Here is an 18,870-nt window from a genome sequence, read left to right as displayed (position 1 = left end):
AATAATTTTATGGCCCTAACCCAGGGGTGGGCAAACTTTTTGACTCGAGGGCCACAATGGGTTCTTAAACTGGACCGGAGGGCCGGAACAAAAGCATGGATGTAGTGTTTGTGTGAACTAATATAAATTCAAAGTAAACATCATTACATAAAAGGGTACGGTCTTTTTTTTTTTTTTAGTTTTATTCATTTCAAACAGGCCGGATCCGGCCGGCGGGCCATAGTTTGCCCACGGCTGCCCTAACCGGTTTGGCGGAGAGCATCGGCCTGCGGACTGAAGAGTCCCAAGTTCGATTCCGGTCAAGGGCATGTACCTTGGTTGCAGGCACATCCTCAGTGGGGGGTGTGCAGGAGGCAGCTGATTGATGTTTCTCTCTTATCAATGTTTCTCTCTATCCCTCTCCCTTCCTCTCTGTAAAAAATCAATAAAACATATTTTTTTAAAAAAATAATAATTTTATGGTTGGGTCACAACATGAGGAACTGTATTTAAAGGGCCAGAAGGTTGAAAACCACTGCTCTATTGTGTCCCACACTCCCACCATACTCCCCCAATCAAGAGCAGGGCCAGTACAAACTCTCCCCATGAGCTACAGGTTCCCAGAGTAGCTCATGGGAACTACTCATCCCCACCCTTCTCAAATCTAGACCGACTGCACCAGGAGGTCAAGGTGTTCTGAAGTGGAGGTGAGACTAGGTGAGTAAACCCACTGCCACCATGTTCCTCCAGGTCTCAAACAACCACTCCCACTAGTCTAGTCTCTATCCTGATACCAGTACTGAAGTCAGAAACCGGCCTGGCTCACTTCTATCCACTCACTGCACCTGTCCATTTACTTCAGTCTGCCACACTAGAAAACTGTATTTCAACCAATTCACCTTCCCGCCCCCCTCAAAAAAGCAAGCAATAGAAACAGAAAACATATCTCATGCAGAATAAGCAGCAATTCAAAGTGAAGCCGACCATTAAGGTGTGAGATTTCTCAGTTTTGATTCATCATGCCTAAAAGACATGTAATATAGGTTTCTTATTCAATCCAGACTTTGGGGACTGGAAGGAGCTTAGAGATAATTAATCCATCTGCCTCATTTAAGCAAAAAGTCAAGTCTGACAGGTGGAATCTTACCCCACATCACCAGATGGAGAACAGCAGCATCTGGACTAGAACTTGTCTCTCCTGAATCCCAGGCCAATGATCTCTCTTCTCTGCCAGATTGCTTCCCAGGAACAGTGTTAATAAACTAGATTTATTAACCTTAAGCACAGATTCCCCAAATCTCCGCAATTCCTCCTATTACCCGTGGATTTGGTGTTACAAGACCATCCCAAGCAGACTACTTCCCACTTAAAGTACCTCAAAATGTGTTAAGGCATAAAGAGAGAAGAGATGGTGCCTTATGTCACTCATCATAAGCATATAAATGGAGAAAACGTGTCAAGCCCAGTTTTTTGGTTTTTTTAAAATATATTTTATTGATTTTTTACAGAGAGGAAGGGAGAGGGATAGAGAGTTAGAAACATTGATGAGAGAGAAACAATGATCAGCTGCCTCCTGCACACCCCCCACTGGGGATGTGCCCATAACCAAAGTACATGCCCTTGACCGGAATCGAACCCGGGACCTTTCAGTCCACAGGCCGACGCTCTATCCGCTGAGCCAAACCGGTTAGGGCTAGCCCAGTTTATATAGCAGATTGAACATCTCAAAAATGATATCTGGCCAAAACCGGTTTGGCTCAGTGGATAGAGCATCGGCCTGGGGACTGAAAAGGTCCCAGGTTCGATTCCGGTCAAGGGCATGTACCTGGGTTGCGGGCACATCCCCAGTGGGAGGTGTGCAGGAAGCAGCTGATCGATGTTTCTCTCTCATCGATGTTTCTAACTCTCTATCTCTCTCCCTTCCTCTCTGTAAAAAACTAATAAAATATTTTAAAAAAATGATATCTGAAAATGTCATCTAAATTTCCATTAGGTTTATTTTTTCTGTAATTTCCTAATGTAAAAAAAAAAGCCAACTTAATCGAAAAATAAAAATTTTTTAAAATGCCAACTGAAACCACTGTTCTTTTTTTCCCTAAACATTAGAACTAAGTGAGAAAAACATAACATTAATGTATCATATTGAGTCTCATTGAAAATAAGTGAAATCCCACAACACTCCATCTGCATCAAATGTTCACAACCTGTAATTCTGTATAAATTTCTGCTGTTAAAACAATAAGCATATGTCAGTCTCCCAAGAGAGGGAGCAGCAACAGAACCAGGGTGTGTATCCATCTCCCAACAAGAAATAAGAGAAAAAGCTACATAAGCCCAGTAAGAGTTGACTCCTTTTACTTCATTCCTTGTCCCTGACAAGGCAAAGAATTTCCTACAATTTTTATGTCTTCCTTGGAGACATAAAATAAAAGCAAAGACCAGATCCCAAAGGACACCTACTGCAACACTGCTAGAACCACACCTGTAAGGTGAAGAGCCAGCCCATGCTAAGAAGTGAGTGCACCACCTTCTTACCTGGATTCAAAAACCCGGCCAATTTTCTCTTTTGAAGTTATAAAAGGAAACTAAAATTTCCACTTATTTCCCAAATTCCACTCTCCAAGTAACAGAAGTATGAACACTGATAAGTTCTACGTGCTATTAACTCTGAGCCTGCTCTAGGCATTTATCTTCTCACCCAGGTCCCCTCCACTGGAGGACAGGCTTCCCCTACTATCGGAAAGTATTATGGTCCCATGAAACCTTACGTAAGCCGAAATGAGGTCAAGTGAAGAAGCAGTTACCATTAACTTACATGGAAAAATTTCTGAGTGTCCCGAGACCCAAAATTCAATACATACAATGTCTTTTTTTGTTGTTGTTCACCACTGTGAAAATGCTTAATTACGTCCAGTTTTACACTAAGCATAGAGCTCTCAGGCTTTTCTGATACTTTAGGACACATCTTGCTAAGGGATGCACAGAATAAATTAAGGTGAAATACAGATGCTCAAAGACACAGTTAAAGCTATGAAAGCTGCCAAAACCGGTTTGGCTCAGTGGATAGAGCGTCGGCTTGCGGACTGAAAGGTCCCAGGTTCGATTCCGGTCAAGGGCATGTATCTGGGTTGCGGGCACATCTCCAGTGGGAGATGTGCAGGAGGCGGCTGATCGATGTTTCTCTCTCATCGATGTTTCTGACTCTCTATCTCTCTCCCTTCCTCTCTGTGAAAAATCAATAAAATATATTTAAAAAAAAAAAAAAAAGCTATGAAAGCTTGATGCTGAGACGCTGAGTGTGGTTTCTGGGGAAGGAGTCTGGCACTGCCACACTTGCTGCTCAAGGTGCATGCTGCCTCCACAAGAGCTTGCTACACAACAAATGCTGAATGCCATTCTTACTTTTCACCTTTTTTCATAAAAGCAAAAATTCTCTTTAGATTGCTTTCAGTTAGCAAAAACCACTACTAATGTAGGTCTTTCCTAAAAGCTAAGTAGCATAATACAAACTTCCAAAAATCAGGGGATACCTGAAGTGACTTTAGGAATATGTAGGAGTGGCTAATGGGATGTCAAAAACCTTAGCCGTGCCCTATCAGTGGATAGAGCATCAGCTGGGGGCTGAAGGGTCCCAGTTTCGATTGCAGTCAAGGGCACATTGCCGGGTTGCAGGCTCGATCCCCAGTAGGAGGCATGCAGGAGGCAGCCAATCAATGATTCTCTCTCATCATTGATGTTTCTCTCTCTCTCTCTCTCTCTCTCTCTCTCTCTCTCTCTCTCTCTTTCTCTCTCCTCCTTTCTCTCTGAAATCAATAAAAATATATTTTTAAAAAAAACTTAGCCTTGTCCCTGTAAAAAAGATGAATATGAACAAGGGCAGGTCTGTTTTTACCAGGCTGCCAGTTTACATTTATTCAGTGGATTTAATGTCAGCTATTAAACTCATCAGAGTATCAGAACAATGACCACCTCCACTGCTTTTCTGCCTTTTATCACAATCAAACACAAATATTAATAACTGAGACTAAACCCATACCATCTAAGTGGAACATGGAACTTGGAAGAAATTTAAGAGCTACTATAAAAACACTAAAGATAATCATCAATGACGACGCTAGGGCCTTTGCACTTGCTGTTCAGTGTGCCCGGAACACACTTCCTCTACGTTTGGTTCTTTGATGTCCATCATATCTCAGTGCAAATGATGAAAGAAGCCCTTGCTACCTAAACAAGCCACCCCTTCCCTTTTTCCCACTCTGCCCAATTCCCCTACCTGAAACCACTATTTATATTTACTTGTTTATTGTCTCTGTCTCCTCCTTGAACCTTAATGAAAGGATTCGGATCTACTTTTTTAACTCCAATATCCAGACAGAGCCTGACAGAGCAGATGATCAAAAAATATGAGTTCAAGAAAGAAAGAAAATACGATTGCTCATCAATCTATATAATTAGTTAGCACATAGCAGAAGCCACTATTAGCATAACTAGAGTCAGACAGATGCTTCCTTTTCACACAGAAAAAGTGACAGAAAGCCTTGAAGATGTAGTAAAAACAATCTTACTTACAATCTTGATTGAAAGTTACCATGTTACCTGCTGGGAAGTGGGCAATTTTAAGACTACTGGGAAAAGTCTTCCATCATATTCTACCTACTTCTTTACAAATGGCTCTATAAAGTATCGTTATTCAACTCCCTTGTTTGCCCTTTGAGTAGAATAAGGATACTTTCAGTAGCTTAGGAAAGGTTTTCTTTTCTTTCACAGCCTGCATGAGGTAAGGGCACACAGGAAGGAGCATGTTAGCACACTACTATTCTCTGTCCATACTACACTCTGGGAAGACACATACTTCTTAGTTCAGAAACCTAAGAGAACTTAGCTAAAATTATGTAAATTACTAGAGGCCCGGTGCACGACATTCATGCACTGTGGGAGGGGGGGGTGTCCCTCCCCTCAACCCAGCCTGCGTCCTGGAGCAGTACGGGACCCCCTCGGGGGATGTCCGACTGCCGGCTTAGGCCCGACAGGGGAGCGGGCCTAGGCCAGTAGTCGGACATCCCCGATGGGTCCTTGGCGCTGCTGCACTCGCCAGCCTTGAGCCCGGCTTCTGACTGAGCAGCGCTCGCCCTGTGGGAGCGCACTGACCACCACGGGGCAGCTCCTGCACTCAGCGTCTGCCACCTGGTGGTCAGTGCATGTCATAACAACCGGTTGTTCTGCCGTTCAGTTGATTTGCATGTTAGCCTTTTATTATATAGGATAGGTAACATTTCCTACAGGTTGTAGTAAATTTCCTACGTTAGAAATTTCTACTAAGCTGCTCACCAAAGTCTAACTCCCGCTTTAGAACAACTTGGCAGTACAATTCCTGTTGAAGGGAAAAACTGTGGCCACCTCCTTCCTCCTTTAGGTGGGCCTCTGCCACAGTCACCTAGTGTTTATCATGGTTCTTAGCATAAAGCCAAAGACTGGCGGAGGGATTTATTTCCCCTTTGGAGGCAATTAAATGAAGTAGGGTAAAATGGGAACTGGGATTTGGCACTGTCCTTCCTTTGGCCTTCCACCCATAAGCAAGATAAGATATGCAGCTTCCAAGGCCACTTCTGATAAGCACAGGAAATTCAAGAACTGTGGCCGATTCATTCTGCTGTTGCGAAAGCAGCCGTGGGCTCCAGACTGAAAAGAAGACATGCGGACATACCAAGTTAGATGGGAAAGACAGATAAAAAGACAGAGAGAAGGGCTCTAGCCTCACAACAGAAAGTAACGTACGTCAGTACAACCAGAGAAAATAGCTACCTCTGTGTAGCTGGTAGGTGGTGTAACTAAATTTTATACACTAAGTATCCCAAGACTTCTCCCAATCTTATCTGTTTAGCATGTGCTGACAATACTCTGTTGCAGCTAAAGACTGTCCAGCAAATTATTCAAAGAAACCCAGTTAGACTCTTTTAGGGTTTTGAGAAAGTAGTAACTGATCTGACAGACATATTTACTTTTCCAGGTTATATTTTGTCTGCCCACACACTTGCCAGTCTCATCCCAACTCTGAAAATGTAAATCCACCTTCAGTTTCTCCATCATCCTTACTGCCTTTTTAGTAACAGAACAGCTTCAAAATACTTGTGTGAACCTACTGCCCACTTCCTCCTTAAACACATTCCAGAACCAACTCGGTCCCCCTTTGCTTCCACTCAAATAGCAAACACATCCTCTACCATCACCATCATTTTTAAAAACTGGTCAAATGTAAAGATTTTTTTCACTATTTGATTTCCAAGTTCTTTCTTCTTTAACCTTAAAAAAGGTAACAGAGGACTGCCTGGCCAGAGTGGTTCAGTTAGTTGAGCATTGTCCTGTGCACCGAAGGGTTGCCAGTTCGACTCCCGGTCAGAGAACATACTTGGGTTGTGGGTTCGATTGTCAGGGAATGTGAGGAAGGCAACCAATGATATTTATCTCTCACATCTCTCTCTCCACCTCCCTTCCTCTCTCTAAGCATGTTCTCTGGTGAGGATTTAAAAAACAAAACAAAACAAAAAAAAAAAACGTAGCACTGGACTTACTAGGAGTACAAGGCAGAGACTGGAAATACTTGCACCTTTCATGGTCCTATCATCTATTCTTTTGACCAAAAAAAGGAAGGATTATTCCTCTTCGCTGCAGCAAACCTCAAGCCTAGATCTTTTCAGACTTTCAGCTCTGCCTGAGTCCAGACAAATCCAGAGGACTCACCTGAAAAGCATGCTCTGGTTATTAGTCTGTGTTCCAGTTTCTGTCCCTCTCCCCAAAGGCAGAAAAGCAGTGATTACAGTTTTCCTATTCATCAAACTACTTCCTTCTCACTTTCCTCTGTCCTCCTTTGGAGACTTCTTACAAAGCAGTTCCTAGTACCACTGGAAACGATTACTCTCCAGGAATATACAACTTTGCTTAGCAAAAGAGCTTCACACAGAGCAATTTGCCAGTGGTTGAGTTTTCATTCCCGATAAGGCTCTAAGCCTGGCACAAACTGCCTGTCCCTCAGCAACTCACCCAGCTTCCCTCCCCTAATCTCTGCCTGGAACTCACTCACCCATCCCCTGCATTTGGTCACAGAAAAACAGCAATGACTACTCAATCACTGCATTTTAAAAGCCTCTTCTCAGACTCAAACATGTCTTCCACTTCACACTGCTATGCACATAACGAACAGAAGCACCAAATGAAGTCACTCACCACAATAGCAGCTCCCAGATAAGACAAGGATAAAACATCTAATCTTTCCCCAGCTCAATTACAGTCAGCTTCACTTTCCTGCAATTTTGCAGTCATGCATCACTGGCCCCACCCTCATAAACTCATGCCCTTAAGTCAGAAGCATCATACCACCATGCTGAAGAACATGTGCTTTGGCAGACAGGCCTGGTTCGAATCCCAGGACTGGCTCTTATTAAAAATAAAAACAGCCTGCCCTTCAGTAAACTATCTTTTCTCTCTAAACCTCAGGTTACACATCTGTAATAGGTATCAAATAATCCTATCTACTTTAAATGAGATAGTGTAAACTAAATACTCAGCACAATACAAGACCTCTAATAAACAAGTGATTGTTGACAGTCAATATCCATGTAATCTGTGAACAGGCATAGGGACCTCATAGACTGCAGATGCCCTGGAAGCTTCCAGAATTGGCAGAAGCAAAAATATGTTCGGCCTCATTCCACTCCCACCCCACAAATGAGAGGGGCCTTAGCAAAGGAAAAAACTCAGAGATCCATCCAGTGTTGCCAATCCCACCACCAGACCAGCAAGCCATGCTTTGCTTCTACACTAAAGGTAAAGATCAGTGCAAATGAAAAATCTAATGAAAGAGGAGCCCCTTCCTAGGTCAGGTCAATATTCCAACAAAGGGAAAATATGTGCACCTAGGAAAGTCCCTTCTCATTCAGTTTCTGGTAAATTCTGACTCCCCATTTATGTACAAATAAAGGGGGAAAACAATACTGAAAACCCTACGGCTCTCAACTGGTGGCAGAATATTACCTAAGAAACGAATACATGAGAATTAGGGGGAAAGGGAAATCTTGAAATCTAATTTACACACACACAAGCTGTAAAGCATTTTAATCCTTGTGAAAGACAAGAAGCCAAGAAAATAGAATGTTTTTTCAACTTTCTACCACAGCAAAAAACTGTGGAGCTTTGGGGGGAAAGTGTCATAAAGGGTATTATTTTTGCTGCTCCAAATGGAAAAGTCAGAAATTAATCTGAAACAAAAATCTGTAAGTTAACCGTCATCACAACCAGAAAATCTGGTAACAACTAAGAAATGTCAGGGAGGGTTGGGGGATGGACAACAGAGGGGAAGTGGCAAAGAGAATTTATTCTAAAATTATCATGGAGCTTAAGTTTTCTAGTTTAAATGAACTTTACAGGGTTTTTGAATTCAAAATCCAAGAATGCAGGGAGTGAGGGGATATAAACTCTCTAGTGTTAAAGCCGGTAGACTGGGAATCAGAACACTTGGGCTCCAGTCCTGGCTCCAAACCAAACCACATGTGACTTTAGGCAAGTCACTGTAAGGGGCGGGAGAACAATGATCGCTAAGAATCCTCCCGGCCTAGCATCTTAAGGGTCAAAGAGAGGGGGGAGCACGAATATCAGGAACTCCCAGGACTTACAGACCTGACACAAGAGGTGGAGAGGAAAAGAAGGGAAGTGAGGGCCACAGAGCAAGAAAACTTGGAGTAACTGAACATCAGAGGAAACAGAAAAGCTTCAAGATGGCCAAGCACTCCTAGAGTTCCCGGGAAGAGCGGATGTCAGGATCTCAAAAAACTGCCAACTGCTCAGCAAATGTCAAAATGGACAGAAGGACGGAGGGGCGGGGGGGTGGGGGGGAGGGGTGTAAGACAGATAGCAACCAATTATCTCCGTTAATCAATCAATATCCGGTCTGTCCCAGGTAAACAGCCATGAGATCTGAGTGCCGCGACCACGGAAATCTCTGTGACCCCTGATGCCAGGATGTCCAGGAGGCACAGAGAAAGGGGAGTCCGTGTCGGGGTCCTTCTTAGAGAGGGGATTCTGAGAATGGATGAAAAGTGAAGCCGGGGGGCAGAGAAAAGGGGACCTGGGAGACTCTGCTGCCTGGCGGGAGGGGAAGAGAAGCCAGCGCCAGACTCCCGCCCGGAGACAGACAGTGTTGTGGGCATCTGGGGCCCGGTTCTCACCATCTTGACAATGCCCCGCTGCACGGTGGGGACCAGGGGTCCCCCGGAGGAGCCGCCGCTCTGCGCGGAGGAAGCCATGTGTAGAGATGGAAAGACAGCGAGAGAGCCGGCTCGGACGTGTCAATGTGGATGTCGGCGCTGGTGAGAGGCCGCTGAGCGAGGAGCGAGCTGGCGGCGAGTTGCAGACGAGGAACGGGACCGACGCGCCGGACGCTTGCAGGAGCAGCAGCAGCAGCAGCAGCAGCAGCAGCGGGACTGGGATCGAAAAAGGAGACGCGATCTCCGCCGCCGCCACACGTTCTACTCGCCGCGCAAGCGTGCCAGAGCGCCCCCGCCTTCCGGCCAATGAGCACCCAGAGCCTGCCCGACCTCCAGCCAATAGGCACCCAGCTCGTGAAGCCCCGCCCCTTTGTCCCAAAAGTGGAGGCGAACTCCAGGAAGCGCTGAAAGAGCTGATTTGCGGTGACGGCCTAAATCTGGGGCGGGACTTCCGGGGCAGCCTAGAAGGTAGTGTCGGGAGGTGTAGTGAGACGGAAAGGACACGTCAGCATCTGGCCGCGGGGCGCGGGGGTCCTTGGGAGCCCCAGGGGTAGGGCCAGCTTCGCCCACCGGCCTGGCCCCGCCCATTGCGCCCCGCCCTGCGGACCGGGGAGCCCACGTGGACGCCGGCGTTCCTGGAGGGCACCTCGGGATGAGGCGTGCGGACCGGGGACCGGGAACCAGAGGCCAAGTCCTGGAGGGCTCTCAGCACTGGCTGCACACCGACTTCCGACATTTTAGCTCAACTAAAAGTATGGGGAGAACTTGGAAAAGTCTGAGCATCGTGAAACCTGCTCCCCGCCTTGGCCCTGCCGCGGGACGCGGTCGCGCTTCCTTCCTGTAGTCCGGGGTGTGTGTCGCTCGCACTTGGGTCCCCGGTGTCTGGCGCTTGTAAAGCGCCCGGTTCGTGTTTGCGGAGGGAAAGAATCTTGTCGGGGGTGACGTGTCTTTACGGTTAGAAGAGCGACCCTCGCCCTTCGCGTTCTTGCCAGCTGCGCCAGGGAAGTCAGGAAGAGCCTGCTGCAAGCTGCCTGAGCCAAGGGCGGGCAGTCCCCAGCCCGACGTGCGGAGCCCTGCCAGCCTCCCACCACCCATTCCCACCCCCTCCCCAGCCCTAGTCTCTTTTGAATAAAGCAGTGATTCTCAACCTTCCTCATGCCGCGACCCTTTAATACAGTTCCTCATGTTGTGGTGACCCCCAACCATGAAATTATTTTCGTTGCTACTTCATAACTGTAATTTTGCTACTGTTATGAATCGTCATGTAAAGATCTGATATGCAGGATGTATTTTCATTGTTACAAATTGAACATAAAGCATAGTGATTAATCACAAAAACAATATGTAATTATATATGTGTTTTCCGATGGTCTTAGGCGACCCCTGTGAATGCGTCATTTGACCCCCAAAGGGGTCGAGACCCACAGGTTGAGAACAGCTGGAATAAAAAGATTGCGGAAGGGGAGTGGGAGAGGTGGGAGGGGGGGCAGGGCATACAAATATTTAAATTATCGTTTAGAGACAACTAATATTCGTCGAGTGCCCACTATGTGGAGCCAAGGACCTTAGGAATCATGGCATTTAATGTTAGTCTGTAAAACCTGGTTCTGCACCAAGGGCACCACTTAATCCTGTAGTTCTTTTGAGAAGAGGTTGCTAATTCCCCCACACTTCATACATCCCAGGCTCAAATGTTGGGGTCAGCATCTCCATAGCACAGCTCACAGTATGGTAGCTGGTTCCCATCAGAGCAAACAAGTGAGAGAGCAAGAGTGGACAAGCAAGACAGAGGCTTTTATAATCTAACCTCAGAAGTAACATCCCATCACTTCGCTATATTCTATTCATTAGAAGAGTCCAGACCACACTCCAGGAGGGGATGACACAAAGGAACCAATACCGGAAGCAGGATCATCGGTGATCATTTTAGAGGTTGCCTACATCACACACTGTTCTTTAACTTTAAGTAGAATTCAAAGTCCCTGAACCTCTCTATCCTCTTTGTATCTGTTCCCTTTACTGAGAATTTCTTCTGTTAACCCAGTCAAGATCTCCAACTCCATTGGGTCTGGGTTGTTAGTTTGTTTCACTAAGTCTTTTTTTTTTTTAAGAGCAGTTTTAGGTTCACAGCAATATTGAGAGGAAGATACAGAGACTTCCCCTATACTTCCTGCCCATACACTTGCATAGCGTTTCCCATTATCAACATCCCCCACCAGAGTGGTACATTTGAACTCACATTGACACATCATAATCACCCAAAGTCCACAGTTTACATTAGGGTCCACTTTTGGTGTTGCACATTTTCTGGGTTTGTACACAAGTATACTGACATGTATCCATCATTATGCTATCATACAGAGTATTTTCACTGCCCTAAAAAATCACTGGCCTGTTTAAAACCTATTTTCCTCTTAAGTCCAACTCCACTGTCTCCCACACTCTCAGTGATTAAGGCTCCAACTTCAGAGAGATAATAAAAGAATTCCTTCCATTTCCCACCACCAAATCTAAAAACTTATCTTTCTTCTCATTCCTCTCTTTCCCTCCCTTGTTACAAAGAAAAAACTTACACTGTTTACCTAAACTCTGTGTTCTGGATCCACCCCCTCCATCTACTGAAGGACTCTTTCCACCCCACCCCCCACCCCACCCCCCTCACCTCCCCAGAGAGGAAGTGAGAGGGAGAGAGAGAGAAATATCAATGATGAGAGAGAATCATTGACCTGCTGCCTTCTGCACTCCACACTGGGGATCAAGCTCGCAACCCAGGTGTGTGCCCTGACCATAATTTCCTGGTTCATAGATTGAAGTTCAACCACTGAACCACACAGCCTGGGCTACTCAGGACTCTCTTAAGAGATAATTCCCTCTTCTGTTTTTATAGCCTCTCAGTTTATCCTAGATTCTTCTCATTAGCATTTAAACCTCAAATTTCTTGCATAGCAAAAATAAATCTTTACTCTGCATTCTTCAGATAGCTCTTCTCCCTTCACAAACCCTCTTGGTGAAATTCTTTGTTTTTTTGCTCCCACATCCTTAATCTTGCATTCCAACCTCCGCCCACTGAACTCTATTCTTATCAATTTACTGAACCTGTTCTCTCCAACGTCACTAATGACCACCTTGGGACTCCATTCAATGGACGTTTTTCACACTTCACTTTGCTGCGCTTTCCATAGCATTTAACATGATTTGCTCTTTGAAGAGTCTTTTTCCTTCCCAACACCAAAAGTGGACCCTAATGTAAACTGTGGGCTTTGGGTGATTATGATGTGTCAATAATCCTCCCATATCTCTAGCAGCTCCTCATCTCCATTGTGAATGACTCTTCTGTCGCCTGCCCCTTAATACTGATGTTCCTCTGGGCTCTTCTCAAAGCATCTTCTTTTCTAATTTGAAACGTTCTTTCAAGACATCCATTCCCACGGCTGCATGCTAAGGATTCACAAATATATAGAGCCTGTTCAAATCTCTCTCTTGAGTTCTAAACATGTATATCCAGTGACACTCTAGATATCTGCCTGTGGCTGTCACCTTGGAAATTCAAGTTGAACGTGTCTCACAAGGAACTTAATATCTTTCCTCCCCAATCTGCTCTTCTCTAGTATGTGTCTGAGCCCAAATAATGACACCCAAAGCTATCCAGTTGCAAGCCAGAAATCTGGAGATCATCAGTAACTCTCCCCTTACCCCTCATTCCTCATTTCTTAGTAAACCTCTGAAATCTGTGAGATACACAGCCGCACAGTCAAGTACACAGGCCCTGCAACCAGACTGCCTGGCTTCACATACAATCACTGCATAACCATGAGCAGGTCATGTAGTACCTCTATCCCCTGGATTTCTCCTCTGTAAAATAAAGATAATAATAGGACCTACCTCCAAGGGTGATATTAAGGATTAAATGAATCAGTATATGCTAAACACAGAACAATGCCTGGATCTATGTGTTAAATTTGTTATGATTATTAAGTATCTCCTGTTGCTTAAACCGAGCATATTTTCACCCGGACTGTTGCAGCAGGCCTGTAAGGGAGCTCCCTACCACCAGTGCTGCTTACCTACACCCCATCCATTCCTACTTCAACCAAAGTGATATTTCTAAAATGCAGATCCGAATGTGCCTCTCTACTCCCCAAATCTCACCTGTGATTTCTCAGCCAGCTCTTTTCTCACAGCTCTACCTCTCATCCTGCACAGGCCAAGTGAACGTGGTCTGTCAAGGCGTTGTGTATTGGTTTTGATAGGGGCAGAATTAAATTATTGGGAACCAGCTATCATTGTGAGAAATATTAACCGTGCTCTGTTAACCGTGATGGTTTTGTTCTGATTAAAGAAAGCACATGGGCCCTGGGAGCTCACCTGGAAATGCAGCCCATGCTCCCCATTTGGAGCTGCCTGGTTGCAGAAACCAGCATCGCTAGCCCTTCGAAGATCCCCGATCCTTTTGCATACCCACAGGCCTTTGCAAACCTCCAGACCAGTAAACTGCCCATTTGGCATAACTTTTGCCTACTTTCTCATGTTACCTCTGTCCTTCTACCCAATATAAACAGCTGGCTTAAGGTGGGGGGCAGAGCAGATTTTTGTGGATGCCCTGCTGCTCTCCCGTACTGCCGGCACTATTGGAATAAATACTCAGATATGATTTAACCATTTCTCTGCTTAATTGGCTCAAGTAGTGATGGGCAGTACCAACCCATTGATTGTCCAGTTATAATTTCTTATTATTTTTTTTTCAATTTTTCATTCCAGAGAGGAAGGGAGAAGGAGAGAGAGAAACATCAATGCTGAGAGAAAATCATTGATCGGCTGCCTCCTGCACGTCCCCAACTGGGGATCGAGCCTGCAACCTGGGCATGCGCCCTTGGACTGGAATCGAACCCGGGACCCTTCAGTCCTCAGGCCAACGCTCTACCCACTGAGCCAATCCAGCTAGGGCAGTTTCATATTATTTCAAATATGAAGTTGTTTATGATAATGACCAAAAAAAGAGTTGTTTTTAGAAGTAAAGTTGTTTTGATGTAAGAATGAAGTACAGGAAGTCATGCCAGGATGTCAGCAATGCGTGGTGATAAACCACTCAGAGGCCCCTTGAAAAAGACCGGCCTGCCTACCAACGCTGGTGCTTTGTTTCCTAGAGATGTGCTCTAGCAACAGGGAATTTTCACTTTTGCTCTGGCAGCCGAAAATCAGCTCCGAGTTGGATGCTCTCTCTCTCGTTGTATAAAAGAATACACCTCTTAAATTTTTACTTTATTCCTTCACCTCCCCTTGCATGGAAAAACAGTATGATTGATCTGTCATTCGTTTGGTGTAGGTTATTTCATTATATGGCTTATTGAAGAAAATATATATGCTACTAGCTTATAAAATTATTACAATTCCCAGAGTAAACATGTGCTAAATAAATTGCCGGTAAAGACAAAAATCGGTCTCTGAGTATAACTTTTGCTGCCTCCCCATCCCCACTCACTTCATGTGACTACTACTTCCTCATCCTTCAACTCCTCACTGAGAAATCAGAATGCCTCCCTGAGAAGGCATTGAGGAGATTGCCTTCCCTCAGGACGGGATAAGTTATCTTTCCTCCTATTTTTGGTCTATCAGAACACTTATCAGACTGTAATGTAATTGTCTCTGCCCACTAAAACGTTATCAGATTGTCTGATTTATTGACAGTTGAATTCTCAGCACAATGCCTGCCACAGACAGCTGCTCAGTAAATATTTGTGAATAAATGCATGAGAGAAAAATATTATATTCATTTTACTTATAAGGAGTTAGAGACCCATATAGAATGTCTGTTGAAGGTCAAAGAGCTAGTAAGTGGTAGAGTGAGGATTTGACACCAGTTCAAGTGACTAAAGTTCATGATCACCGTGCTTTCACAGGAGGCAAGAGACTGTGATCATCCTTGGAAGTAGATTCTGTTCACCTCTGTGCCTGGGCAGCATCAGACCAGAGGGGGTGAACTGAGTGTTGAGCAAGTGTGGAGGTGAGAAAGCCTCACCTTCTCTCAAGAAAGCTGATACAGGAACATTTGCTAGTTTGGAAGCATGGTGGGGATGGCATTTTTTGCTTCTCTCAATGGAAACGCCATCTACTTACTATAAGATGTCTCTAGGTGGCCATGTCCCAGGACAGGGGTCAGGCATTTTATATCAAGGGTGCTCTGAACTTTTTTTTTTAAAGGAACTATGTGAATTTTATGTATACTGGCAAGCTTTTCAAAATGTATTTAATTTGGTAATATTTACCAATGATTTATTTACAAGCTATTTACTCAAATAAATGAAGCTGCTTAAGAGAGAGAGAGAGAGAGAGAGAGAGAGAGAGAGAGAGAGACTTTAAAATCTTTAAAGGTGATAGTCCTGTGTGATGGAGAACACAAGCACACGCAACTGAGAAATGGACAAGATTCATTTAAACAAACACCCTATTTCCTGTACTCCTTTGAGAGTTGCTGGGGTCCAACCCCAGCAGGTCCAGGGGTTCCCAAAGGTGTAGACGGAGTGGGCGAAGAAGGAATGACACGGAGACAGCGTTCAGTTGATCAGCAGCCTAGCCAGGATCTCTAGCCAGGATCTCCAGCCAAGTTCTGGTCAGGATCTCCAGCGAAGTTCTGGTCAGGATCTCCAGCGAAGTTCTGTCTAGGTTCTCTTGCCATGTTCTCTCACTAGGTTCTCCATCCAGGTTCTGTTGCCAGTTTCTGTCCAGGTTGTTCTGCCGTGTTCTGTCTAGATTCTCCAGCCAATTTCTGTAGCCAGGTTCTGTCTCTAGGTTCTTCAGCCAGGTTCTCTCACTAGGTTCTGTCTCTAGGTTCTGTGGCCAGTTTCTGTCCAGGATCTTTTGCTATGTTCTCTCGCTAGGTTCTGTCTCTAAGTCTGTCTCCAGTTTCTGTCCAGGATCTTTTGCCATGTTCTCTCCAGCGAAGTTCTTCTGTCTCTAGGTTCTGTGTAGGTTCTGTGTCTAGGTTCTTGTGGGTTCTGTTGTCTTGTTACATCTGTATTTATACCAGTTGATTCCAATCCTATCAATCTCTATTCCAAAGGTTAGGGCGTTTCTTATCTCCATTCCAGGGAGTAAAGATTATGTAGTTTAAGCGTGATTGTTCGTAGTTAAAGTGATTAACTACCCTCCTGGCACTTAGTTAAGGGGTTTTAGTCCCTCCCTAACTTCAGGGGAAAATCCCTACCTGGGAAAACAACCTTTCTCAGAGAGGTGACCTTGGTTAAATCACATAGTGCCAAGAAGGTGAGCAAACATATTAAGAACAGTATGCCATATATGCCAGGTCCCTTGAAACAGCAAGGATGGACCGGCTCCCGGCAGAGAGTAAGTGTAGGAAATATACCCCTGGCAGTAATAATGGTCAAAGTATACTGAGCACAAAACATATACACTAAACAGACTGAGCCAAATGCTTTTACTTGCACTAATAATTTAATCCTTAGAACAATTCTTTACAGGTAGAAGAGAGCCTATGATCTTCATAGTAGATGTAATGTCCTCTACAGAAGAGGACGTTAATGCTAGGAAAAGGTAAGCAACCAACTGTAAGTCAACAGCTAATCAGGGGTGGAGTCAACATTTGAACCCAGAACTTTCTGACCATAGTCTAAACTGCTTCTAAGGTGGCCAAACTTGCCCCTCCCACCCCATCCTAGACCTGCATTAGTAGAATCCAGAGGCTTGGCAAAGAAAGAATTATCAACTCTCCAGTAAGTTTCCTTTGGGGAAACAGGAGAAAACAACACTAGAGTGACTTCTGTCTCCATTCTCACGGGCCTATCTCTGACTTCAACCCATCCTCCACACTGTTAACCTGGCGTTCTTTCTGAAATGCAAATCTCAATCACATAGACTCCCTCCTTAATATTGCAGTGGCTTCCCTTCTGTGTTAGGATAAAGTTTCAGTTCCTTAGCATAGAACATGAGGCCCTCTACATCTGGCTCTGACATACTTTCCTTCCCTCTCCTCCTTTCTTGTACTCCCCAAAATTCATATGTTGAAAACCACACCCCTATATTTGGAGACAGGGCCGTTATGGAGGGGATTAAGGTTAAATGAGGTCATAAATGCGGGGCCATAATCTGATAGGATTGGTGTTCTTATAAGAAGAGGAGGAGGGACCAAATATCTATCTACCTCTCTACACTTCACCTCTACCCCCCTCCCCTTTGCAGGTGCACAGAGGAAAGGCTATGTGAGAAAACAGCAAAAAGGTGGTGTCTGCAAGCCTTTAGAGACCTCACTGAAAACCAACCCTGGCACCTCGATCTTGGACTTGTAGCCTCCATAAGTTTCTGTTTTCTAGACCACCTAATCTGTGGTCTCTTGCTATGGCAGCCCAAGCTGACTGACACAGAGTTTCACTGAATGTTTATAGAAGAGAAGACTCACAAAGCTGTCTTGATCCGCCCTGTCCAAAAGCACTTTCTTCAGTGATGGAAATGTTCTATATATGCTCTGTCGAAACCGGGGAACTGACTGTTTAAATTAATAGTTCAATTTTAATGAATTTAAATTAAGTTGAAATAACCACAAGAGGCTAGTGACTAATGTATTACACAGCACTGGTCTAGGTGATTAAACTTGAATCTTGCTATCATATCTGATACCATAATCTTCTATGTAGATTTTTAAATTAAGTTATTTCTATATGCTTTATGTAGTCCAAACTTGATTAAAAGGCACGATAGCTAAATAAGGCATTATTTTTTTAAATCTTAAGAAACAACAAAAAATTGTATAACATTAGAAGTGGAACTCAAATTCTGTTTAAAAAAACAACAACAATTTATCCTGTGCCTGTGACTTAGACATTATTTCTCAATTTTGTTCTTCACAGCAGAACAAAATTCATATTAACCTTAAGAAAGATAATGAGCCGAAACTGGTTTGGCTCAGTGGATAGAGCGTCGGCCTGCGGACTGAAGGGTCCCAGGTTCGATTCCGGTCAAGGGCATGTACCTTGGTTGTGGGCACATCCCCAGTAGGAGATGTGCAGGAGGCAGCTGATCGGTGTTTCTCTCTCATTGATGTTTCTAACTCTCTATCTCTCTCCCTTCTTCTCTGTAAAAAATCAATAAAATATATAAAAAAAGAAAGATAATGAGCTCTTCCCAATTTGCTATATTTATATAGTAAGTCAATGTAAAGGATTTATTTATACAACAATATGACTTGAGTAGTGGTTAAAAATCTTTTAGTTAATGGATCAGCTTTGTACCCTATGCTGTTGTCATGTAATAGCAAGACCAACCTTCATTTCATTCTTCTAAATGCCATTAATCAATGGCTCTGGCTTCTTAGTAGCCTTAGATAATTATATATTGACTAGAGGCCCGGTGCACAAAAATTTGTGCACTCGGGGGGGGGGGGTTCCCTCAGCCCGGCCTATGCCCTCTCGCAGTCTGGGACCCCTCGGGAGATAATGACCTGCTGGCTTAGGCCTGCTCCCGGGTGGCAGAGGGCAGGCCCAATCCCTAGGTGCAGCCCCTGGTCGGGCTCAGAGCAGGGCTGATTGGGGAGTTGGAGCGCCGCCCCTTGTCATGCACAGAGCAGGGCGGATTGGGAGGTTGCAATGCCACCTTCAGTCATGTTCAGGGTAGGGCCGATTGGGGG

General features: G+C 44.7%; 1 protein-coding gene across 1 annotated transcript in view; it reads right to left on the bottom strand.

Annotated features, from left to right (window-relative positions):
- Window positions 1–9,335, bottom strand: part of SND1 (staphylococcal nuclease and tudor domain containing 1) — a 457,273-nt gene extending 447,938 nt beyond the window's left edge. The window contains exon 1 of the mRNA XM_059711713.1: window positions 9,198–9,335. Coding sequence (XP_059567696.1) covers window positions 9,198–9,275 — 78 coding nt within the window. The 5' untranslated portion in view covers window positions 9,276–9,335. The remainder of the gene's footprint in view (window positions 1–9,197) is intronic.
- Between the last annotated feature and the right edge of the window lie 9,535 nt (window positions 9,336–18,870).

This window comes from Myotis daubentonii, chromosome 10, assembly GCF_963259705.1.
Source record: "Myotis daubentonii chromosome 10, mMyoDau2.1, whole genome shotgun sequence".
NCBI classification, from domain to species: Eukaryota; Metazoa; Chordata; class Mammalia; order Chiroptera; family Vespertilionidae; genus Myotis; species Myotis daubentonii.
This window is presented reverse-complemented; position numbering and strand designations above follow the sequence as displayed.